The 26027-nt window shown below is 41.6% G+C and overlaps 2 protein-coding genes across 3 annotated transcripts in view; one reads left to right on the forward strand and one right to left on the reverse strand.

Moving 5' to 3' along the window:
* Positions 1 to 3344: 3344 nt before the first annotated feature.
* pomgnt2 (protein O-linked mannose N-acetylglucosaminyltransferase 2 (beta 1,4-)) lies at positions 3345 to 16625 on the reverse strand. The gene is made up of 2 exons (XM_083917608.1): positions 16420 to 16625; positions 3345 to 5347 (listed from the first exon to the last, which is right to left on the reverse strand). The coding sequence occupies exon 2, from the start codon at positions 5260 to 5262 to the stop codon at positions 3460 to 3462; it is 1803 nt and encodes a 600-aa protein (XP_083773734.1). The 5' UTR covers positions 5263 to 5347; positions 16420 to 16625; the 3' UTR covers positions 3345 to 3459.
* Positions 16626 to 19868: 3243 nt separating this feature from the next.
* Positions 19869 to 26027, forward strand: part of snrka (SNF related kinase a) — a 50880-nt gene continuing 44721 nt past the window's right edge. Inside the window, exons 1-2 of one of the 2 annotated variants that reach the window (XM_083918820.1) lie at positions 19869 to 20058; positions 20773 to 21486. In XM_083918820.1, coding sequence (XP_083774946.1) covers positions 20898 to 21486 — 589 coding nt within the window. In that variant the 5' untranslated portion in view covers positions 19869 to 20058; positions 20773 to 20897. The remainder of the gene's footprint in view (positions 20059 to 20772; positions 21487 to 26027) is intronic. The other variant, XM_083918821.1, reaches the window with a different exon arrangement.

The raw sequence follows: 26027 nt of genomic DNA on the forward strand, positions 1-26027 counted from the left end.
TGAATGACTCTTACCGTAATATGTTACGTTAACATACCAGGCACGTTCTCAGTTCGTTGTTAATGCGTCATATAACGTACACTTATTCAGCCTGTTGTTCTCTTTTCTATTTTTTATTTTAAATTGCCTTACAAGATGAGATGTCTTTTCTTGGTGTTGGATTTTATCAAATACATTTCCCCAAAAATGCGACTTATACTCTAGTGCGACTTATATATGTTTTTTTTCCTTCTTTATTATACATTTTCGGCTGGTGCGACTTAAACTCCGGAGCGACTTTTAATCCGAAAAATACGGTAATTGAGCCCGTCACCTCCTCTGTGTTACCTAGGGAGATTCAACTCCTGCTTGGAAATGAGGAACATTTTCTTTCCCAAGGCTCATGAAAGCACACCGTTATTCTTGTTGGGTGTTAAAACAAGTCTACAATTAATTTGAAGCCCAGATCACGCTCATCCTTACACTGCTCATGTTTAACATCAGTCAGCTAACCAGTCAACAGAAACAAAATGTTGGTTTAGAACGTTTCTGCAAACCACTGATACATTGAATCTCCATGTTTCTGAACTGCTGCAACCCTTCCCCAACTCGTCACATACAGACACTTATTTGACCCTCTGCGGTCAGGGAAAGGCATCAAAACTACTTGGTTAGGTTTAAAAAAAGATGACCTGTTGTGTAATTCTGATTCACACAGGACAGTGTAGAGATTTTCAAACATTAAGTATTTTTTGTCACATCATAATCAAAGTTTTGTTATTACTCATATGTGCACATATAGAAGTAAAATAAAAATGATTCAGCATGCTTTCACATTATCAACTCAACACAGGTGGCATAATTAAAGGATGTTGCAGATCAGCTCCAGATTAAAAGTGGTTGCAGTAAGATGAAAAAGGAACAGCCCCAGGAGGTGGAAAGTTACAGAGTGGGGAGTGTTCGCTCTACGGGAACTGGCAGGAACCGTGCGACCAGTGGGCAGATTCAACTCGTGAACAAATGAGAGCGTGTCTGGGAGTGATGGTCAGTCCAAAGCCAGGACCAGCAACATTCCAAACCAATCACAACAACCCAACTTTATTTATTTTATTTAAATCAATAAATTCTATATTGGACTATATTAATCTATAAATTACTTATTAATTTTTTTCTCTCTGCAGTCAGATGCCATGGATTTGACCTATACCCATCATGTACAATGTGTGGCTGATTTATGACACCTATCTCACACACAAACACACACACACACACACACGCACACACACACACAGTGTTGTGATCTCCTCTTGCTTCGGGGAAGGCCACTGTCACTTAACCTAGTGCTGCCCATCTGCACCTGTCAGACGGCATCTTGTCTCTGCAGTTAAGCTGCCAGAAAATAGCCCTGGGAACAAAGAGCACTATGGGAACTGAAGAGAGGAGCTAGGCTAAGTCTTAGCTCTGACTGGGGCCCATCAGTAGGGAGACGGGCCGGGTTATGGTCCTGTGAGGCCCCTGGGCACGTCTTATAAACCCCCCCCCCCCCCCCCCCCACCCCACTTGCTAATTTTCCATCTTAACCAATAACATGAGTAACATCTCCATGTATGGATTATAAAAAAAAACTGCTGAAACAAAACAGATACTGTAAGAAATAAGCTTCTTTATTCAATCACTGTTACTGAAAAAGAAACTCTGACCATTTGCTGTGTAGAAAACAGGGATGTGTACTCTCCCATTTCACTTAGCACATACAGTATGATGTGTCCACTGAGGCAGGACGCGGCACACGGAAATCTAACTAACAATACAGATACATACAGATCTAAACAATCACAAACAGCAATGGCTTAAAATAATCTCTTAAAACTGGCATCGGCAAACAGAACTGCATCTGGGAACTTAAGAGAGAGAAAAAAAGACCAGGGATGTGAAAAACATAAAATGAATAATTCAAGATATCAGTTAAAAGGAAATGGTCTTCATAGTGGCCAGCAGTAAACTTTTACAAAGAAGGCAATGTAATGTTTGGAGGACTGGTCATCGATATAAAGTTCAAGAAAAAGTACATGACATCATCATGGCACGATATGTTGGTGGCAGTGTTTTGTTTAACATGTACCATTCCACAAACACTCTTTTGCTACAGCTCTAGTACCACATAATACCACCTCTGATTAAAGTGTCTAAAAAATCAACATATTTTTGCAGTCTAGCTACCAACAAGCTTCACTTTATCATAAACAGGACAGAAAAAATAAATAAATAAACTGTCAGCTTTGCACGTCTGTTCAAACTAAATTCAACATTCTTCTTCACAGCTAAATACATTTGAGAAAAGTAAACACATGGCTGGGAATTTCATTTTAATTAACAAAGTTTTACACAAGGCAGTGGAATCCTACGCAGCAAGATACTTTGTTAGCTTTATGAAAATGCAGTAAAAATCAACTGTCCAGCAGCATTCTGCTACTACACTAATACAGTCTGGCATAATAAACTTGCTCTCCACAGAAATGATAATTATTACAGCTGTAATTAGTGCCAATTAGAGGACAAAATGTTTTATTTATGCAGTAAAACTGATTTAAATGATTTGTGGCTGGGCACTGCAGAAACACCAACACTTGTGTGTTGTTCGACTTAGTGTATAACATGTAAAGGAACCATTTAAATATAGTGCTGATTTTTTCATCAATGCATGCTCCGTAAAATCCAATTACACATATTTTTGTTTTCAGGGTCAAAAAACATTGAAAACTCTTGCTTGTTTCTTTTGCACAAATCCTTCACAACATTTTTAGAGACCAGGTTTAAAAGGATATAAATCTAAGCAAACAGAAGTTTGAGAGATCTAGAACATGGGGAAGTAATATAGCGAAAATGTTGCTTTGGTTTTGGCTAGGTTCTACAAATGATGGTGTATGTAAATGAACTACTGGTAGGTTCACTAAGCCAGACATGTACCACACACAGAGTAGACATTGGACAAGTCAGAAAACATTAAAAATCAATCTATTCTAAAATCTTTCTTGCTCCCCACAGAGCAGCGATATTGCATACTGTAAAAGGTAAAGAACCAGTGTTTTGACTAACACTAAAAAACTTGTTATATATTATTTGCACATAAATAAATCTGCTGATTTGAATTCTGGTATTTTCAGTAGAGACATTGTTTAGCACTAGGTAAAGGAAAAACTTTCATACTTTCCATTCAGTTCTGACCGGGTGGTCCCTGTCTTTCGTAATTCTTCCAAGTGTCTATGTTGTCTGTGCTGGCCTAGGAAACATTAGTTACTGTACAACAGTACAGCAGCCTGTTCTAGGATTGTAGAGACGTGCCATATCACATTTGCCAACCCCCAATGGACACACTGTAATCAAACACTCCACTGTTCCAATTTGATTGTCTGGAACAAGCATACAGTATATCAACCTCTGTGTTAAACTGCACAGCCATAAACTGGCAAGGTGTTTGTACTAGGTCCTGCACATCAGAACATCTGCAAAAGGGCCCAGGAGGTTCTTGTTGAAGATGCACCTGACCCACACCAGGTAGGTGGTGAAGGGCTTAATGTTCTCTGAAAACGTGTAGTTCTGCTGGGGAAGGATATAAGGCATGTAGGTGTTCTCTCCCTGCTCCTGGATCCACACCTCGTACTTCACCTCTCTCACCTTCAGGTATTTCAGATTCCACGGGATCTGCCAGGAGACTGTGAGTTTAGCCGCATTAGTGGTTTGTACTGAGGTCTGACACTGGGGTTCTCTGACCCGGCCTGGGTGGACTGTGCTGAGCGGCTTGGACTTCTTCATGCTGGGCTTGGTCTTCATGCCCTCTTTGAGGACTTCCAGTAAGGACGGGATGTCCACCAAAGTGTCCTGGTAGATCCGGAAGAGCCATTCTGGGTTGCGGCAGCACAGGTGTCTGGGGACATCTTTGCTCACCAGTATTCGCTCTTGCTCCTCCTTCTCCAAGTGAGCGATGCCCCCTTGTTCCCAGGGTCTGTCTGGGTAGGTGATGGTGTTCTCCTCCTTAGTGTTCCTCCAGGAGACGTAGTGAAGGTCCATGCCTGGAAGGGTGGCAAGGGTTTTATACGGGGTGTACTGCTCTGGGTTCACGGCAAACGGGAAGAGCTCTACCACAGCAGCTCCTCTGGGGAGGAAGAGTGAGGTGATAAGCTGAGCTCCATGCATACTGACTAAAATGGACGCACCGCTGATCACCTGGACGATGCTGGGGAAAGACTGCTCCTCTAGGGATACTGTGACCACTCTCATCTGGAACTCCTGAGCCAGTGCCATGATTAGCTCCGCTTCATTCAGTATCAGCCTTGTTGTCGAACGACTAAACACAACAATGTAATCATCCTTTTTCTCTTTCTGGTCTTCAGCGCTCCCTCCATCCTTCTCCACCTCGTCTACTCCGGTGATGTTCATTTTCTCCATCAGAGCCCTGGCGAACTGCCGGATCTCATTTCCTGAGACCAACATGTTAGCTTTGGGCCCCTGTGGTTGAACAAAACCGTACTGGTACCAGGTGGTCATCTTGGACAAGCCGACGTAAGATTTTGTAAAACACATGAGCTTGCCAAAGTTCCTAAGCTGCTCTTTGAGCAGTGGCTGCTTGCTGCTGAGAAGTCGGTAGAGGTCAAAGTGCGGGCCTTCACCCCAGCCCTCCATAAATACTAATCGCGCCTCATCATCTAAGTCTGAATACTGTTTCATTGTGTAGAACGCTGGGATCAGGTCATCATGGAACACATGCATTAGGTTGTCTGGATTAAACCGGTTTAGGATCAGTGTCACATCTGGTACAAATACAGGTTTAGGCATAAACTTTAAAGCAGCAGCTGGGAGCTCTAAAAAGTTGAAGTACTGGGTGTTGTGATCTTCTACTGAGGACAAGTCCAGCAGGGCAGGTTGGAAGCGCCTTGACCCCAGGTTTGGCAACATGACAGAGGAATTGGAGTGGAAGAACACAAACTCCTCCGCCTCGGAGCAATAGCAGAGGTAGTCGAAACGGCAGATGCGATCTGTGTGCATCTTGCCAGTGCAGACCATGCGAGTTCCGTGTTCCTGAAGAGCCTGGAGGGCGACATGGTAGTCGATGCGGGCCTGTGAGAGCTCCTGGGACTGCCGTGTCATGTGCAGCTCTTCTTCCAACAGGGCAGCATGCTCACTCAACTTGGAATACTTCCAAAGCAGAGCTGCAACTATGGAGACTAGCAGCCCGTTGAGAAGCGCACCCACGCTCATCCTGCAGCCTGCCAATGAAGCCCGCATCACTGCTGCTGCGGACCCAACTCTCGACTCCGGCTGGCCTCCGACCTCAGAGAGAAGTGACGAGACATCCGCCTCCAGATAACAGCTTAGAAAGGGGAGAAGAGCAGGCAAAAATGGGTGGACCACAGGGGGGAACGAAGAGGATAGGGCAGGGTGGGAGAGGAGAAGGCAAGGAAGGGAAAAGAAGAAAGGACATAAGGTTAAGAACAAACTAATCAAAAGCGCCAACTTGAAACCCCAACAAATACACTAAAAGTAATTACCTGTTACCAGTGCACGAGGTGCACAAGAGCACTGGTATCATTAACAAATCAATAGTAAAGACTATAATGCTGCAGTGCTCTTTATGTAAGCGATGCAATGCAGTGATTCATGAAAGCAGGTTTCAGCTCTCACCTTTGGGAATAGTAGTTGTTTACCTTGGCAAACAAATGAGACATTTTCCTAACCTTAGATCCCCTGTCACCCTCCCTGGATATGTCAAGACAAATTACACTGTGAGGAGGCACAGCGAAAGAACAAGAGTATTGCTCTCTACTCATCTGCATACTGAGAGAACAAGTGAGTCATTGAGAGACTCTAAATCAAACCAACTGTTAAAGGCCAGCAGCTGCCTGCAAACCCGAGGCAGCTAGCATGCTAAATACCTATCTCAAGGCTAGCTTAACCAACTTACAGCAAATGTTTGCTATAATTTAATAACGCTCCATTTTATCCCCCACTTTTCCAAGGAGGAGGGAAAGGTCTGTGCTTTGGTATGACATCCAATGTGACTAAATAGGATTTATGACCTTTTCATACCTGAAAGTCTAAGTTTCATTTTTGTTTTTTTGACATTGTACATTTGGCACATCCGGTAGGTTTTGGTTGATGTGAGCACACTTAAGAACTCCACATGACGTTCTGTCACCATTGCCATCCTGAGCTGCGTCTCCCAGTACTTAGTAAGTAATTGATTGGCTTGTGGATAGACTTTTCATGTCACAATATTCCAACTGACTACTGCTCTCCATATGCAACCACAGCTCCTTTTGACAAAACATAAATAGCTGCACCACTTATTTGGAGACAAATTGAAACCTTCCCTGTACATTTACTACATTTTCTTTTTTTTTTGTCTGCTCTGATCGCCGACAGTTGTCGGCTCAGAGCGCATCAACCATCACTCTCTATTTTGCTCAACCACACACTGGCTACATAGGCCTACACACCAAGTCATATAGGAGTTTTCCTACTCTTATAATATGATGCTGGCCTACCAGAACTTCCTGTAATTGGTCCAAAAGTCTGAACAATCCAAAAAATGCTTTCAAAACCCAACACGGTTCAATTTGATCCGGACAAAAGACCGCCTTGTTTCGTCGGACCAAGGTTAGGCATGTTCGGATCGAACTAGGTAGACATGAGCAACTCTTCCCTTCTCTAAAACCTGCCTTCCGGCAGAGAGTAACATTAAATTGAGTCAAGGTAAACACACAGCACAAATTCAGAGACATGAACAAAACGCTGACACAAGCCTAGACCGGCAAAATATTAATTAACAATTTATATTTTTCTGTCTGACTCTGTTGGGTCAGTAGTATTCCACCACTCACTAAACTTCAATTACTGCTCTGACTTTTCCCCTAATGTTATTTTTGTCATGTACATAGTTTCATTCTTTACCCAGTTTGTCTTACACGATTTGTTTCTGCTCCTCCTACAGTTTCTTGCGTGTTGCCTCCGCTCTATCAGGAGTAGAGCAGAGTCCCTGGGCTATTTTTGACATCCCAACAAGTACAATATGTCACTGACAACAGGGTCACTCTTTGAGATGAAACTCAGAATGCACACAGGCTGGGCAAAATGTACTACCCAAAACGCAGCACTATTCAGCTGCCCCAGAGAAGAGAGGATAATGTCAGCTGAAAAGACACAGTCTTAAAATACATATTTAGTTTACTGCGATACAATGGAGATAAAGCAGCAAATCCTTAAATTAGAGATGCTTATAACAGAGAATGTCTGGCATCTCTAGTTATAAAATGTCCTCAAGGATTATCAAAATGGGCTGCACATTTATTTTCTAGTCATTGATTAATAAATAAATGTTCTTATCCCTGCAGCTCTACACTGGACCTGGTCAAGCTTTCAAGATTTGAAAACAACTATAGGAAATGACAGAGAGGTTAAGACTTTTAAATTCCTTTCAACTCAGGCAAACAAAGCAGAACAAAAAAACTATTTTTGTTCCATGATGTGTATTGTGGCCACCTCATTTACATGACTGGTACCGACAGACCAAGCACAGAATTGCATGCGGCTGATCGTGTTATTTTTACACTGTATGTACACACTGACGCTCAGTGCCCCAGGCATGGCTTTGCGTGGTCCGTAAAGATCGGTAGCCAAGCTTCTGACCCTGACAGCTCCTTCACTGTTGACCTTATGCTGGGAAAATCGCCTTGGGGCAGACAGGACACCAAAAAAGGATTATTGGATAGCTATTATTACATTCAAAAGAAAGAAAAAAATCAAGATCATGAAAAAGAAGCAAATTTGGATAAGCAGCAAAAGCAAACAGCAAGGAGAAAGTCCAATGTGCATTAAATTCAAATGAGAAAGAAATGCAGGTCATTAAGACTACCAAGAAAAGATCTGTGTACACTTCCTGCAGAAATCACTCACTGCATAATGAGCCTAAAAACGCTGTTATGTTATTTCCCGATAGGCTTGCTGCAGTAGTCGATTTAACCGGTGCTATGTGGTGTTTGGGCATACATCAATTACATTACTTGCCACCGCCTCCCCACCACAATCGTTTTGCTTTTTTAAAATTAGAAATAAAACCAATCTAGTTCATTTTTGCATATCAACTCTCACTTTACAGTGTCCGCTCTGCTCTACAGCAGCAGCAGACTGGCAGCTCAGAGTAGCAGGAGCCAAATTTCACTGAACACATGACAAGACCGACAACACGATGGCAGAGGGTTTTGGAAAAGTGCAGAATTTGATCATATATAATATAGTATATTGATATTGTTCATTGGGGGTTTTCTTGCCGGATTGACTTGCGGAGCTCCATGCTGCTTTGGTCTGAATGGCCCAGTTGAGAATGTGAATTTGTCCCCATGCTGTTTTGAATAAAACTTCTTATGTTTGGTTTCAAACAAGTTGATTAAATCAGTCAAATTATACGGAAGCCCTGAAAGGCAAGGTGAAAATCATCATCCGCTGTGATGTACAAATTATGTCCAGGTGTGTACTTAACTTGCCATTTGTTGTTACATTTATTTTACATTTTGCATTTTTTGCATCCAGGTGCATCAAGAAACACATTAGGTAGGTTTATGATGCCTGCAGACACCATGATCACGTCATCCATTGATGTGAATATTAAGCCATGTGGAACACAGTCTCTTCACAATATGATTACATCCGACCATATATCTTCACTGTTTAACCCAAGTCGGCACCTATGCACAGTCCCTATTTCCCTGTCATGGACATTTACTGAAAGATAAAATATTCACATCCATGTGTGGATGTGTGTGGATATACTGTAGCATTGCCTCAATGCTGACGCAGCAGCCAAAATAAAGTGAAATGGAGTGTGAAGAAGAGGAAGCTGCTAGTGAGGGTAACATTCGGCAGGCATCCTGCATGCTCCTTCAGTCCACAAGGACAAGGGCAGCACAAGGCTCACAGTGCCAGCAGTGCTGCTTAATCCCTCTCTCACTGCACACTGGCTCCCACGGGGACGCAAGTCAATGCCCTCTGCAATTTGCCCAAGCCAAGCAACTGAAGGCTTCGAAATGTCAAAGCCACTGCAAGACACCGCAGCACGCACACAACACCCTCATTTACATCAGCACATTTAACAGGCTACAGACAAAGGCCCGGACACTGCGAGCTGCTCTCTGCTTCTGGAAAGGGGTTCTTCAAAACATGCAGGTTCTAATCACGTTAAAGGAAGTCTAAAACATAGAGAGCACTTAACTGTGTGCATGTCTGCAATTTAAAGTGACCTTGAAGACAAGTGGTTTAAGTCTCTGTCAGCGTTGTGAAGGAGAGAGCCAAGAGAAAGAAAAAAGGTCACAGCGGTTCCAAATATAATCAAATGTTAGATGAGATCCATCTTGTGCATGAGCTATGCGACCAATGGGGAATGGTCTCATATCCACATTCTATTTCTGAGTGTATGCTATTAAGTAAGCCACTGCTTCTGTACCCAGATCTCTCCAGTCTAATGCCACAATTGGAACATAGCAAATTATCCTCTGAAGAGTCACCTACTGCTATCACTTGTGTTGCCATATCCTGTGTGATACTGAACCTTCATAGCTTACGTTATCCAGCTGCTGACTTACATGTTGACGTTTGCGTAGTGTGCCATTTGTTCAGTGACTTGTTCAATGGGTACGATCTAGCATCTACCATTTTCCAAGGGCACTGGAGCTGAATCTGGAGCTTAGCGCCGCCAAAGATGATTGTGGTTGTTTTAAAGAAATGCAAACAAACCAGAGCGTTCGTATCCCCTATCTCAGCGTGATAATCAGTGAGACCAATCACAATATGACAAATGTATGCCAAATCAAAATCAGATAATCAAACTGACAATATGATCATCACAATGGGATTCCACTGCAAAATACTAATACTGAGGTAACCAGCCCTGTTGTTACTTCTCTCACTGCCTATCCAGCTGTCAAGTCTGACGTAACACCCTTTCAAAATACGATTTCCGGGTCCAAACGCTCCGTTGAAACACGGCCGAACATATGAACAATTACGATCACCTTTTCAGTGAGACGCCTTTTTCATCGATAGGAAAGAGGTAAAATTACTTTTTGTTTTTAACAAACTCTGACCTGTTCAAACAACAGGGAACACAGCACTGTGGCATTGCAGACACACCAGGCTTGGACCAGCTTAGACCTGGAAATCTTAACAGCCGGATACATGATTAAAAGCAGTCAGGTTATTTGGAGAAATTAAGTTAATGCAGGAAATCATGCAATGTTTACTTGCCTACCGCAAATCTCATGATAACATACAACAGCTTTTCACCTTAATGCCCTATCCCCAGTAATAATTCATAGCTACTGTAAGGCAGGACTCACTACTGTTAAACCATGGACACACAAAATAGGACATAATTTAGCTTGAGTTTTTATTGGACTTGAGATTTAGTCAGACAGCAACAAGTGATCATCAGTGATGATGACTTCTTTCATTAATTCATCCATTCTTTTTATTTATATAGCACCTTTCAAAACATAGGTTACAAAGTGCTTTACACAGAGGTATCTCTCTGTACTGCTGACGGAAGGGACTGTCTTCAGACAGGAAACGCGGTGATGCATAAGACCAAGAAATCTGGGGCGGTATTCACAACACATCTTGCAGCTAAAGGTAGTTCAGTTGGGAACAACTACGAAAAATAAGGGGCATGTCAGTGCTAGGAATTCTAAGTTCTAAGTTGATATTTGAGGAACACTTACTAAGGAGTCAATTGCCTCACCAACAAATCAAAGCAATCCAATATACAAGTCAGGGAGTTGGTTAAATGTTGAGTGAGTGAGTTAAAACAATGGTGATTGATCATATGACCCACTAATGAAAGCACTCCTACTTGCCGTGTTTGCCGAGTTCCAATCTGTGGCGACATTCGCTCCCTAGATGTAAATAAGCCGCCATGTTAGTGACACTGCTGACAGCCGTTGGTCTGCCGGTCCAGATGGTCACTAACGGTTATGCTGCGTTCACTTGTAATCGGAAAAATGGAATTTTCAGAAGTGTAAAAGGAATGTGTGTGTGTGTGTGTGTGTGTGTGTGTGTGTGTGTGTGTGTGTGTGTGTGTGTGTGTGTGTGTGTGTGTGTGTGTGTGTGTGTGTGTGTGTGGATTTAACAGGGTAACATATGGGGGCGGTGCACAGTCGCTTCATCAGAGCTTTTTAGCAAAAAAATCTGCAGTTATCAATATACTTAAAATCCAAATGAATCAGCTAAAATATATTTAAAAGGCTTTGAGGCTGCAGAGTTAGCTATAATTCTCTGTGTTCATCACTATGAGTGAACCCTTTCACATCACTAGTAGCCATTTGATTTAACATCAGTGTAAAAAATGTGGATTAATACGCCATGAAAGGCATACTAAAGGAAAATATCTCAAGACAGGGTGCAGCTCTACTATTTCTAAAGATACAGCAGATACAGCAGTTGTAGAATAACAACAGTGTGAACGCCCCCGTTAGCCTAGTTACATCAACATTTGACTTTGTACTGACTATCATTTTCCAACAAGCAAATAATTATAAGAGATTTAATCGGGGGGGGGGGGGTCACAGGCTGATTTCATTATGATGACATTTTTGCACTAGTTTTCTTAACATTCAAATACAAATTCTAAACCAGAGCTACACACACTCCACTGCACACCATTATGCTCACACTATCTGATCTGAGAACCACCATCAGGCACACAACCTTTTTGTACATCAGCACTTATGCAATTGGATTTCTCTGCCCAATAAACCTTGAGGCAGTACGCCTACATATATAGAATACTTGAAATAGTAAAAGCAGCAGTGTAGAAAATATCTTTTCTGAGTGAGACATGATTTTGGAGCAAAACTATTATCTGTGCGTGCGTAAGTGCAACCAATTTCTTCTACAGCCTTAACCCCAAAGTAAATGGAGACAGATGTGGGTCTTTTTGGTCTGAAATGTAGAAGTATTAAAATATGGAAAGATGGATTGAAGCTTGACATATAAGGTATGGCAAATGGAGTCTAGAAAATGCAAAAAACGGTCAACAGTATACCCAATGACCTTGTCGTAAACCTTGTAGACCTTGTTGTAAAATACATCTCTTATTGGTTTAAAACTGAGTTACATATAATCACATCAATGGAAAGAATATTGCTTTCATGAAACATCTGCTCCTGACAACCAAGTCTGTCCAAGAAACCAGTCCAGCTTAGTTAGTAACTCAAAATCAGACAATTACCTTATATTTTTAGGTTAAAAAAATGTACCCAAATTCATGAATATGTAGACTAATACTACTACAGAAGGCAAGATATGCTGCTGTTAAAGACTGGACCGGCCACCCCAAACCGCTCATAAACACACTGTGGTATCTCTGATATTTACATAATAAAAGTGCCGCTTGTGATTGGTTGTTTCTCATCACACGACATGCGCTGTGCACTATTGTGCTCCAAAAGTTGAACAGTCATGTCTTCTTGTTAATTTTATTCCTTATCATCTTAAACAAAATTGGTCACTGTTTTCTCAGCGCTGCCTTCAAGACTGATGCTGAAGCTCCAGCTTTCCCAGTGTTACTGGTTAACATATCTGTTTTGCTCTGGAGACGAAAAGCAGCCCAGTGATGTGGTGGAAGGCGGTGCAGGGCCGACTGGAGTGTCCAATGCATTTTAATGAGAATCCTGGAAAGCTAAGAGGGCTATGGGAGGGGTGTGGTGGCAGTAGCCATGCGCTGTGGCGGTTCATTTGGCCCCTGGTGTTTACTGCTCACAGTGTCCCCCCTTTTTTAGAGTTAATCCTTGCTCCTTTTCGACATTTCATACCCTTTCAAATAATCTCGGTGTATCCCGATATGCCTCTTCAAAAGAGATGGACAAAAAGGAAAAGAGGAGAGGAGAATCTACTGTATCTCTCAGCCTGCTTTTCTTTCCCTTTGGCCACTTGATTGCTGATCTCCTCTGGCCGTGATGATGCGTGCTTATTCATTGTCATCGTTATTCCTGGACCAAAGTGGCCTGTCAGGTTGGATCAAGCAGCTTGGAGCTCAGTGTGGCACTAGGGAGAGTTAATGGCCCAGCAGCCATAATCTGGCTGTACAAAGACAAGGCTCATATCCTTTCTCTCACTTTGCATCCGTTTCTCAAAACATGTTTGGACAGAAGCACAGACACACACACACACACACACACACATTGTTCTATTACATAAATGCAATGTCGTCCAGTCTAGTGGTGAAAAATGGCTCGATGCTTCATAATGACTGCAGTGAGTGTCAGAAAATGCCCCTGGTCTGTGTTAGACACATGGCACGTCTGTCAACTAGCCTATTCCAAGCGGAGACTGATTACTCGCCTGATTGATAGCCGGCTGCTACTTAATAACATTTCTGTCCTTCTCTATATCATTTGCTAACAGTGACCCACTTTGCCTTGTGAAATATAAGACCAAGCCTTACAGTGTGTCGTCTCTACACACAGCAATTCAGGACTGGCCAAGGACAGCTTTCAATATTCCAGAAAGGGACAGAAGCAGAATACCAAGGCTGGATGGACGATTGAAGATATCTGCAAGTTGCTGCTCTCGTATATATTGGAAACTTGGTTAACCTAGTATCCAGAGGATTTGCCATCTTGTAAAATTTATGAAGGACTGCACTGTTTTTTAAATCTCCATTAACAAAGTTTGTTAGTTTATGATGACTGACCACCACTGACAGGACAAGGTTTCTTGTCTAGATGAAGCTTCTGATAATTGTGCTCTCCTTGTTCCTGGCAGTTTGGGCAGGCCAAATAAAATATTATGTCACAAAGGAACCTGGATCGTTAGACAATGTAAGAGCCCAAAAGCTTGCAAACCATTTCACTGGTTCATTACTTTCAAAAACACTCAATTATGGGGCGGCCGAGTGAAGGTCCTTGAGGCAGCGGCCGCGGGTTCAACTCCCTCTCCTTCTCTCCCCCCATTTCTGTCTGTCCTATATAATAAAAGGCTTGAAAACGGCCAAAGAAACACTCTTGAAAAAAAAACACCACTAAATTTTAGCCTAAATAACTCACAACTGATAGTTTGAATTTCTTTATATATATATATTTTGGCTAAACTAGATTTAAGGGTAACCTGCATAGGCCTTAAGCTGCACAAGAGTCTGAGATGGTACCCACAGACAAGCTTATAGGGAAACGGATGTGCCTTGCTTTTTATCAGTAAACCCTAAAATGCGACAACAAGCAATACAAAGGAGTTTCAGTTAGTTTTAATAAATGATTGATCAAAATAACATTAAATGCTACCACCCCCCCCCCCCTCGGGCTGTCACCTACTCTGGATTCAGTCCCAAAAAAGTACATAGGTGTCTAACAGCCCAGCATGTGAACCAGAGGGTCTTACATTTACCAACCACATTATATGGACAAAAAACATTGGACATCTATAAGTCACTTGTTGCATCGTAGACTTTCATGTGGAAACAGACAGCCCAGAATGACAACAGTCTGTTATTCCTCCACATCCCTCTTGAACTGCCAACACCTAAAAAGACCTTTTACAGAGTAAAGCTCTCTGCATAGACGTTTATGTACAGCTCTGCAGCGGTATATTTACCCTAATAATCTGTTTTCCAACAAAGTATATATTGAACCCCCATACTGTGAGTGAGCACTTCCGTTTTGACACATTTCAATAGCCAGCACCGGGGGATGTTATACATGAATATCAGTTATTTTAGAGACAAGACTGCAAGTATATTTTCCCCTCAAAAATGCAAGAGTATTCCCAGTCCGTGATTCAAACTCATCTTTCTTGTTTCAGTTTTGTGAAGAGTAGAAAAAAACTACTTATTACTGACTTATTACTGAATTATTCCAAAAGACAAGAGCAGAAATCGGATCAAAGTGTGAGAATAGTGTCGAGAGCTCTGGGTCTATAACACAAGACCCATTCCTTTCAGATATGTAAAAGGAAAGGGGAAATAAAAAGAAATTGACAAATGGAATCAGATTGCATGTGGTGAAGTAATCAACGTGATCGTGGATGCATTAAGAGAAAATGAGGATGCACCAGCCTGTCTTAAATCGGAGGTGTGGCAGCGTTTTGGCTTCTGAAGGTGAGAAAACGACAACCATACAAAACCAATGTGCAGATACTGCACGAGAGTGATGAACTACACAACACAGTTCAACCAACGTGACCAGCGTGAGAATCCCCCGTCATCACTGGCTGAGCCACGCTCACAAGCACATTTACAACACCATCCTCCAAAACAAGTGCAGGAGTCAACGAGATTACGCTGTGCATTGGTGTTTTCATGGTGTTTTCAAGATATGAGGCTGTTTTGATCACAGACCATCGTATGCTAGGGCTGGGCGATAATTTGATGTTCACTGGTCATCATTTAGCGTCTTTTATGGAATCGTATCGTGATTGATATTAACAAGCACATACTGACTCAAATTTTTCAGACAATCTAAAGTGAAATTAGTTAATATTTTATACTAAAATTCTTAATGTGATGACAAAATACACAGTGTTTTTTTTATCTGTCAAGGATCCAATTCACACAAAACAAAAATAGGCTTCACCATGTTATGTCATATTGACTATTTAATAAACTACCACCGAACATGCTGTATGGTGATATTGGTATCAAAATAAGATGTTGGCCATAACGTCCAGCCATACACCAATATTCCTTACAAAACACGTATATTCCAAGGTAGGAACACAGGCCAGGCGTTAAGTTTGTTTTTTTTTAAATTCAAGTTTTGTTTTGGCAGAGAAAAAAATTGACTGTTTTTCACAGTTTATACCCAACTCAGAAATAATAATAATTCAATTGCAATTGTTTTTTATAGATTTCAATGAAGGGATCTTTTTCACTCATGCCTTCTCATTTTGTTAAAAATTGTGTGAAAATCGTATTGTGAACCCAGTGTATCGTTCCATCCCATGTGCCTACAGGTCAGCTTTAATACTTAAAGTACAAAACCACATTGCACACAGGTAGGTGTATATACTGTGGGTACTACATATTTCATTCTAAGATAATGTGTTCATATCCTGCACCGTTGACGAGTACTCATTCATTCACTTAATCATACGTTCATTTATCCCATGTTTTAATGCTTTTCTAGAGGTGTAGCCTACATCAACAGCACCAAGTACATGTATTGTAATAGATTTGTTCAAGGTCTATCTATAAACATTATGCCCATCTGTGAGCATATCTTGAACTATAACTGTACATCAGCTGGAAGCTCCTTTCTTACTTCGGTAGCAGCTGGACGCACTCGTTTGTGAGCGATGCCAACACCTGCAGGAGCAAAGCCCCGTGACAGTCAGGCTGACAGAATTGTATCGATACAAATGTCGTGACAAATGCAAAGCCATTGTGTGTGCAATCATTCTTACCCGGGGTTTGAGTGAAAATGTTGCTTTTGCCTTTGCGGACAGTTGAGAGGTGAACGTTAGCTCATTCAGGCGGCACCAGAGACGATCCTGAACATGCCCACAGACATGCGGACGGAATGACGAGAAGAACAGCGGCGGACACGGACACTCTTGGTAAAAACAACAGCGTGTTCAGTCATTAAATTCTCCGAGACACAGGCGGTGCTTGGTGGTGGTGTTTAGAAGCTAGCCTAGCTGTACAGAGGCAGAGAGAGGGAGAGAGAACAGCCGCCTGTAAAGCGATAGTGGGTCCAGACTCCACCTCCCGCCGAGGGAAATCCCGTCCCCCATATCTCGCGAGGACAGTGTCTCATCTTCATATGTAATAATTATTGTGCATTATTAGTGTATTAGTGTATATCTAATCAACTGAAAAAATGAGCGCACATTAACATGTTTTCATTAATTGTTTTCTTTGATTAATTGTTTTCTGTGGCCCCTGTTTGACATATTGACATATTGTGACTATTGTTGCCATTGTTTATTTATGGATTTTTTTTTAACTTATTATATATACTTATTAAATACTGTTCTTGTTTGTATGGCTATCTACTTTTGCTGATCGTCTACTTGTTCTTAATCTGAAATGAAAATGTCTAAATTGAAAAAACAAAACAATTAGTGTATATTTATCTGATACAGTGGAAAATGAAGTACTGAGATACTTGATTTAGCCTTAGTAAATGTAGTAATACCACAATGTAAAAATAGACAGAGCATGTTTGCAATGTGCACATTGGAATGCACTAAGAAAATGACTGCATATCCGTTATATATAGTTATGAACGTATACTATGACATAGGTTCATTATGATAGCTTTAGGTGAAATGTTTGGACCCTCTTGTGAGTCTTAAAAAACACCTATTCTGAAGTTCTTAGTTCAGAAGATACACCGTAGGCCCTAAATGCAGATTTAATGGGCCATGCTACAATGTGATCATGATAAGCTGACCCCTAAGCTAAATAAATTAAATCTACATATTTAAGCTCCATCAAAGAAACTCCTTCGACTTACTGGAGAAGCAACCTCATATTCCTATTTTAGAACAGTGTATGTAGTACAGTGTATGGACATGTACTACACAGTGTGCCATCAAATCAAATGCAAAGCAACACTCCCATCTTGAGTTTAGAAAGAGAGAAGCAAGCAACACTGCCAGTATTGATTTGATTGCTGTGAGTATGACATCGTAACCCATTAGATCTATTTGAAATCTCCTTTTGCATACATATTCAAGGCATGGCCTATAGACTGAGAGCTCAGCTCAGGATACCTTGTTCATGTTTTCACACTATGGTGAAAATCCAAAATACCTACAGACAGATGACCGTTTGAAGGAGAAGAATAGCATAAAGTATATTAATAAGGTACTGTTCTGCAGAAAGCTTCAGAACAGTGTTAGTGCTCCTGGTTATAGACTCTCCAAATATTTGACCTGAGCAGTGATGACCCAGAGCTGAATCATAGAGAACAGAGAATGCTTCATCATAGGATGATAAATGAATGATCTTCAGTGACCCTTTCCTCTGTGATTTAAGCACTCTGGGTGAATGCCACATGCACAAGCATATCACTTTATAACACTACACATCAAGTCATGCTTAACTAATGCATGTCTTGTGATAACGTAAGGCATGAGTGAATGCAGGATGTATCATAAATTTCTGAATAAGCTTCATGTCTATGCGAATAGGCCCAATCTTATGTTTGACACGTTTACAACATAATGGATGGACATGAATTATTTTTTATTATTTTTTTATTTAGTTTTTGTTTCACTGCAAACATTTTAACAGGAAATGCACAGATGGAGCTAATAACATGACTTATGGCTGCATTCCAATTAGGTGTGAAAGTTGACAGATGTTGGTATTCAGTGGTAATTGATTAGGACTAGATGGGCAGGTTACCGAGGAGGAAGTGGGTATACTTTTCTATAAGCTGCATAACAATGACATATTGTCTGTGACAGTAAGTGGGTATACTGTAACCTGCCAGAATGAAACCAATGCTAGTATTGTAGGTACTGTCTCTTGGGCTTAGCTAAAGGGAAACTAGAAATCAATATGTCCATAAATAGGCCTAAACATACATTTGAGCAGCTCTTTCATAACATTCTTTTGATTCCCTCACAAAACCTCATTAATTGTTTTTTACATGGAAGCTCCTCTCTACTGTTTATAATAATAAGCCTACATGTTCTGTTTCCTTCCTTATAAGTAATTTGAAGAACCTTGTTGTTGAATTGTGCTATACAAAATAAACTTGCCTTGCCTTGTTGTTTTGCACATAACTGAAACCGTTTTAATTCCTATGTGTTTTAGTCAGTGTTCACTATAAAGTGAAAACTTTAGGGGCAAGGTCAAAGCAACTTAACTAGTTGATAGCCTACTGATATGTAATGCAAAAAGTGAATGAGCACTGTTGTGACGAAACATGTTTTTGTGAGACAGTGAACAGCACACGGCCTATTGTTAACTCAAAACCATGGTGCAGGGTGAGACTTCTCCTCCGAACAGAGAATGATTATACTCAGGTGAGTCCAGTGCAAGCCAAAACAAATGCCTATTTTGTCTGTCACTAGATGTCACTACACACCGTTTCTTGGTACAGACCAAGCAACACCGACAGGCGATTGATCCATCGAACAGAGACGTATACCATGTAAACCTTGTAGTATCAAACACAAATACTTAAGGACGATCGAAATGTTGGTGTCACCTGGTAGCATATTTGTGCGACATTTGGACGCCCAGCTAACCCTAAAACACACCATTTTTTAACTACGCCTTTTATTAAGACCAAACCGATATACCTTTATCACTTCTATGCTAATTTCGCCGTTTATTATCCATTTTTGTGTAAATAGAATATTTCCGCAACATTCCCCCATCAAAAGACTTTGTTTGACGTCAGAGTTGAATGCGGTTTGCGATGCTGCCTTTCAGTGGTCCTCGTGATTACCTGACTCTGAGCCCTCAAATGCGAACATAGCCTACACAACTTGTCACACTGGAAGCGATTTTGGTCGCACAATAATAACAAAATAGTGGGAAAAAGTACCAAAACATCAACCACCAATCTTTTTTCGCTTCTGTTAGTTCGGACAAAATGAACAGTCCACCCCATGATAGGCTACATTGGTAGGTATAATTACTGCTTTATATATTATGGTTTCGCGAGAATATTAATCATTAGTGATGCATAGGCTATCTACTATGTCATCTCTGTGAACAGTGGAAATAGTTCTAATTAAATAACCGAACACGTGTAGGCTATGTCTGAATCCCTATCGGGAAAAGTCTGATGGTAGTGTAAAATCTTGACATTTTTTTCAGCACGTGAAGGCGGCATCACAGCCCCACCACCTCGGCTGGGAGGATACAACGATTCCGATCAGGGCTGCCGTTACCAACGATGCAATGCCTCGTATTACAGATGAGCCCTGGGCATAGGCACCTCTTGAGTGCCGCGGTCACCTCGAGGAGGCTGTACCACTCTCGTCTTCTGTGATAATATTGCGACAAGCTTCAGTCGAGAGCGCCCTAAGAATCCAAAGGTACCGGGGCTTTATGTTTACCGAAGCGACGCTGGAGAGGTGAGCTGAGCGAGCCGTATTAACTTTAGCTTGCTACATGCTAACTACGACTAGCAGTGTGATATGTAAAGCAACACTCGTGTGTACCTATATGACCAGCGATTTGTTACAGAGCTAAATGTGTTGTTGTGTTATTGTTTGGTGGGTTTGTGAATTAGCGGGCGGTGCTTTTAAAGAACGAAAGCAGTTAACGGCAGTAAGTCAGTAAAGCTAACGTTGATCAATCAATGAACAACGAGCTAGCCCCCTGGTAACGTTGGTGCTAACGTGTGTGCTAACGTTACCGTGGGCCCGTTATGCAGCTTACTTTTGGACTAGTCTGTCAAACTCTTTTCTGGTAGCAAAACAGCTGCCTATACATGCGACTAAAGGACGACCTTTTGTCATAGTTTAGGAAAGTTTTACTTGTCAAGACACATTAGCTGACGTTAGTTCAACAGCCATCCTGTCAAAACATGCCCATCTAAATATGCAGCAAGTATGACGTTTTTATGCGCTAACGTACATAATATATAACCACGCATTATTCTGTTTTCTGTTTCGCTGTTGAGGGAAGGGAGGGAACACTTAAGTTAATGTTGCTATTCAAATATTACAATGATGTGAACGCATGTTTTGAAATTAAATATCTCATTCAGTTTATTGGTCAACTTTGCCCATATAATGTAAAACGTTTTTTGAAATTGTAGTAATTGTTTTGTTGTAATAATTTAGGAAGCTGGAGCCATGGGTTTCACCTTCAGCCTTCGATGAACTGAACTAATCTGGACCCCCACCACTCAGCCAACCTGCCCCTGCCTAAAGGGGGGTCTCCCCTCTCTCCATCGCCCTCACCAGCTATGGCAGGCTTCAAGCGGGGCTATGATGGCAAGATTGCTGGCCTGTATGACCTGGACAAAACGCTGGGCCGTGGCCACTTTGCCGTGGTCAAGCTGGCGCGCCACGTCTTCACTGGGGAGAAAGTGGCGGTGAAGGTGATCGACAAGACTAAGCTAGACACCGTGGCCACAGGCCACCTTTTCCAGGAAGTCCGCTGCATGAAGCTGGTCCAGCACCCCAACATTGTGCGCCTGTACGAAGTGATAGATACTCAGACCAAGCTTTACCTAATCTTGGAGCTAGGCGATGGAGGGGATATGTTTGACTACATCATGAAACATGAGGAGGGTCTGAACGAAGAGCTTGCAAAGAAATATTTTGCCCAGATTGTGCATGCTATCTCCTACTGCCATCGGCTGCATGTGGTGCACAGGGACCTCAAGCCAGAGAATGTGGTGTTCTTCGAAAAACAAGGGCTTGTCAAGCTCACTGACTTTGGATTCAGTAACAAGTTTCAGCCGGGGAAAAAGCTGACAACCAGTTGTGGATCTCTGGCATACTCTGCACCGGAAATACTGCTGGGTGATGAGTATGATGCTCCAGCTGTAGGTATGCAAAAAAATATTGGCTGATGAATGATGCTAAAGCAATGAAATGAGTCACGTTGTTAATTAGAAAATGGAGAGATACAGTGAAGTACTACCACACAGGATTTGAGCTACATCTTCGATGCAGCCCATTCATGAAAGTCTGTAGTTTTCAAACAGGCATGGGTATTATTTTATGTTTTAATATCTATTCTTTTAAGCTGGATGGATCAGGCTCGTTGCCTGCGGCACCAACTCAGTGTCCTTTTCGACCCCACTCCCGAAAAGCATGTCCCTGTGTCAGGACACAGGTTTTTGACATCAGACTACACAGGGCATCTTAATCAAAGTCATATTAATACCCAGCTTCAGCATATTGGTGTAATGAGTTTGGCAATGTGGCTAGCACCTGTTTCACACATTTTTTCACACCTAGCTGTAACACCTTCGGCTGTTAGTTTGCTTACAGAGCATACATTGCAATGTAATAGAACGCAATCTTCTAATCGCAATAGCTGTGATGATTAAAAAAAAGTTCGTTTTTTAATGCTATACAATCTAACCAAGTACAGGACCCTGTGGGCTTCACATGCACACACTCTTCACTGCCCTAAGTTCCATGTGACATGCAAATTAGAGTAGATGAAGAGAACAACTTGTAAAATGCCACGCACAAGCTTAGATGTTGGTAGTACTGCTCAATCCACATGTTTACGTATTACACTGTTGTAAAAGTAGTGTAGCTCCTTTGGGGAATAGCTCAGTGTGTAGTGTGTAGGCCTCTGCCGTTTGTGCGTACTAGGGAGTGTGTGGTCGAGAGAAAGAGAGACGGTAGGTCAGAGCAGAAAGGTGTTGGTGACGGAGCAGAGAACAGTAAAGTTGTCAAGTGCTAGTAAATATACAGTGTAGGTTTCAGTTTGTCCGTCAGCAAACTTGCTGCAGCTCATTGTCAAGAATAAGTTAAGTTTCTGTGTCTTGCTTCTCTACTGGTGGGTAAAGTGCAGGAGGTCATCCTCAAAGTGATCATCAATGTCCCTGCCTAATCTGGAGGCTGAAACATGACCGGTTAACAGGATATTTACAACTAGGCATTAAAGTTACACTACTGTAACTGACTGGAGATCAGTAAGATTTATATTTATTTTCCATGAATTAATGTTCACACCAGGTCTATTGTTCTGGCGGGATTTTTTTTTCATTCTTCATTTAAGTTATGTCTTGAGGATTAAATTTTGACAAGGCTTGAAGCTATACGTCATAATGTTCTATCAGGAATTAAAGGTTTCTACAATTCCGTAGCTTAATAAAGATGTTATTCATCAATTCATGGATCTCATTCCACCATTGCACAGAGCATGAAAGAGCAGTTGATATGCTGACTGTATTCAGTGTTGTGATGGTCATACTAAATATCAATATTGTTCTGAAAAATCGCAATTACATTATTTCCCCATATTGTTCAGCCGTAGGCATATGCCATGTGCTACACGGTCAGCTCTTCTAGCACTGATGTCCGTGGTTGTCCATTGCCCTGAATTAAATGGCTCATTGATTTTCTCTGAGGGTTGACAGTGTGCAGACAAACGGATTGTGTGTCCGTCCATTAGTGATATGATATCTTTCACATCAGGCAACTTAAATGATGACAAAAACATGGGACATGGGAAACAAGTCCAGCTCCTGAATTGGATAATGAGATGTGCCCGGTTAAGCTTGTTTTTCGGCCGGTGTGGTTGTTCATGTGGCGCTAATCCAGAGGGAGTCTGAAATCGCTCTCATGATTGTTTATGCACAAAGAGAATGCTTTCGAAAGGCAGTCAATTAGGTATTTGCTTCCTCTTTTTTTTTACTCAAGGTTCTCACAAACTTGGTTTGGGTGAGGTGTGGCCCAGGCAATGAGGAAACTATGGTTACATTGAAAACACACACACACACACACACACACACACACACACACACACACACACACACACACACACACACACACACACACACACACACACACACCCTAAGAACTTTAATATTGTATGTTTGACCATGGACAGTGAAGGAGGTAGGTGCTGCTTTATGCTATTTGAGCAATTGTTTATAATGGAGGAAGTTGCAACACCCCCAAGAAATGACTGGAAGCTTTACCTCGTCTTAGAGTTAAGAGGGATTATCAGGAAACATGAAGACCATGTTATCTCTTGTTGTACTTGATGTCACCAAGTATGAAGTTTAGAGCTGCTCCATAGACAATGAATGGGAGAGTGTTTTTCTTTTTATACCCAAATGAGCTTTATTCTAATGTAGTGTTGTCAGCTGTGAAAGATATGTACCTATATACCCTGGCTGCTCTGTGTCATCATTTCACAAGTGTGCACACCATAAGAAGGCATATTACTTGCCATGCTGATCACATGTTGATGCTCATGAAAAGAAACCTTTTGGCGTGGTTCACACAGCTCCGTATCAGTGTGCTTTTTAACTAGAATTCTAGGCAAATGTTTTTTTTCCCTAGCTTCTGTAAAAGATCGCATTTGCATAAATAAAGTTAAAATCACACATCAGCGCTGTGCTCAGCACATATTTATATTATGTCCATAATTCTCAGTCAAGTTTGTGATGAATAAAGATGAATAAAGACAGGAGGGTCTTCTTTATGAAAGAAAAAAAACAACATTTTCTTAGTTCTTGACAAACATGTCTTCCCTCATGCATGATCTGCCTAACACGTTTATGTTTGTTGAAGTACATCTGGATAGTTTCCTTTCCCTTAGACCCACTGCACTCTTCAAGTCAGCATCTGAAGAGAGGAGTCATCTGTTATCTTATACCATTCTTCTCCGTAACTGTATTCCACTGCAACTACAGATGCTGCAGGGAATGTTATGAACAGGGTTTTGAGTATCCGAAGCATCTGATCCAAAGTGTACCCCATGAGCTGTGTGTTGTGCTGTTCTGTTGCAGTATATGTCTTATACCTCCCATGAGTTTGTGGTATACCTCCATCTGCACTGGTTGTGCTTAGAAGCTGTTTGTTACCCTACACTCAGTTGACAGTCACTGTCTATATGCATCTAACTATACTTTATTCTTGTGCTGGGTAAGGCTGTTTAGTGGGCCCAACCCCCTCTGCTCTCTGCCAGGTAGCTGTTGTGAATGCGATGCACTTAGGCACCGATAATAATTGCAAAGGTACTACTTTTGGCTGTGCTCTAAAGCCACAGCCCTCTGCAGTTGTTGTGTTGAAAGTACTTGGAGCCATCAATGGCCACTCTCTGGCACTGTGTCGTCTGTGGTCTTCTGTGAATCTGTGCAGTTTAGATAAGTGTTGCAGTGGCTGTTGCTGTGGTCAGAGCCATTAGCCATTGTATGTTTGTCGCTCTGAAAATGAGTGTAATGAGATGAAAGTGCTTATTGTTTGCACAGCTCAGAGTAAGACTCACAGAAAGGTTTACTTTTGGTTTTCCAGTGGCCATCTGTGGGTAGCAAAGCCCTTTATATCCACTGGGCATAACTGGAGCTAAAACAGGCATGTGCTTTATGGTGTTCTCTGTTTGAGGGATAAAAGTAAAGATCATCTGTATAGCAAAATCAAGAACCTCATTCCTTGTCTTTGCATTTCTTCATATAAACCACAGTGGAGGCAGCATAAATTGCAATCAGTCACAATTAGTAGTTTCATTACATAGGGTGACGTCTTACCTTCATGTTTCAGCTGATAGTGTAGTAGACAGGTTAAAGCTCGTAAGAGGTTCAAAAAATTGTGCTCTAGGCTCTCTTTAGCTGATGGAAAGCCCTTGACTTACAAAAGCCTTCCTGTCTACACTATCGATGACCAATACGAACCTCTTTACTGCAGTGTGTGCCTGTGTCCCACAGAGCTGGTTGGCAAGCCTTGGCGTCTGCACCACGAGAGCATCAAAACTGTCTCTCTAGAGAGCAGCCAGAGGGGCTCTTAATTGCGGTCCTGGTTTCTGTTGCTTGCTGCCAGTAGATGGGAAGCACAGTTAATCCGTGCTATTGTTTGGACTGGGCCAGGAGACGAGGAGAGGGAGGCAGGATGCAGCGATTACACAGTTTTGTGTTGACATAGACTGGCTTGCTTTGATTAGAAGTCATTCGACTGGTTCCCACCACTGGGAGAAAGACCATTATCTGTAAGAATTACCAATTTCCCCCCGAACAACATTTTTCTATGAGAGTTGGATACGTAGTTATAGTTTACATAACTACTCCTTGGGTACATGTGTTTTGTCTTGAATCATATTTGTCCGCTCATCATGAAACACTTAATGACAGAAAAACTTTGGTACTTACACTCTATACATCCAGGGGTGCTGCATTGCCAACACAGGGTTTGAAAACAAATTTCCTGTGCGAGGAATTTATCTGGACTGAACTCCATTATGCTTATTACTTATTCTGTTAAAAAAATGTGAATCATGACACAACCCCTTACAACTTTACCTACTATTTAAAGCACAGGTCCTTTTGACTCAGATGTGTTACACGGTCAGGGTCATGAAAGCCTTCTATGGCCCTGCTGGTTTTTGTTACATTATCACTTGAGTATAT

This window comes from Echiichthys vipera (genome assembly GCF_963691815.1).
Source record: "Echiichthys vipera genome assembly, chromosome: 8".
Taxonomy (NCBI): Eukaryota; Metazoa; Chordata; class Actinopteri; order Perciformes; family Trachinidae; genus Echiichthys; species Echiichthys vipera.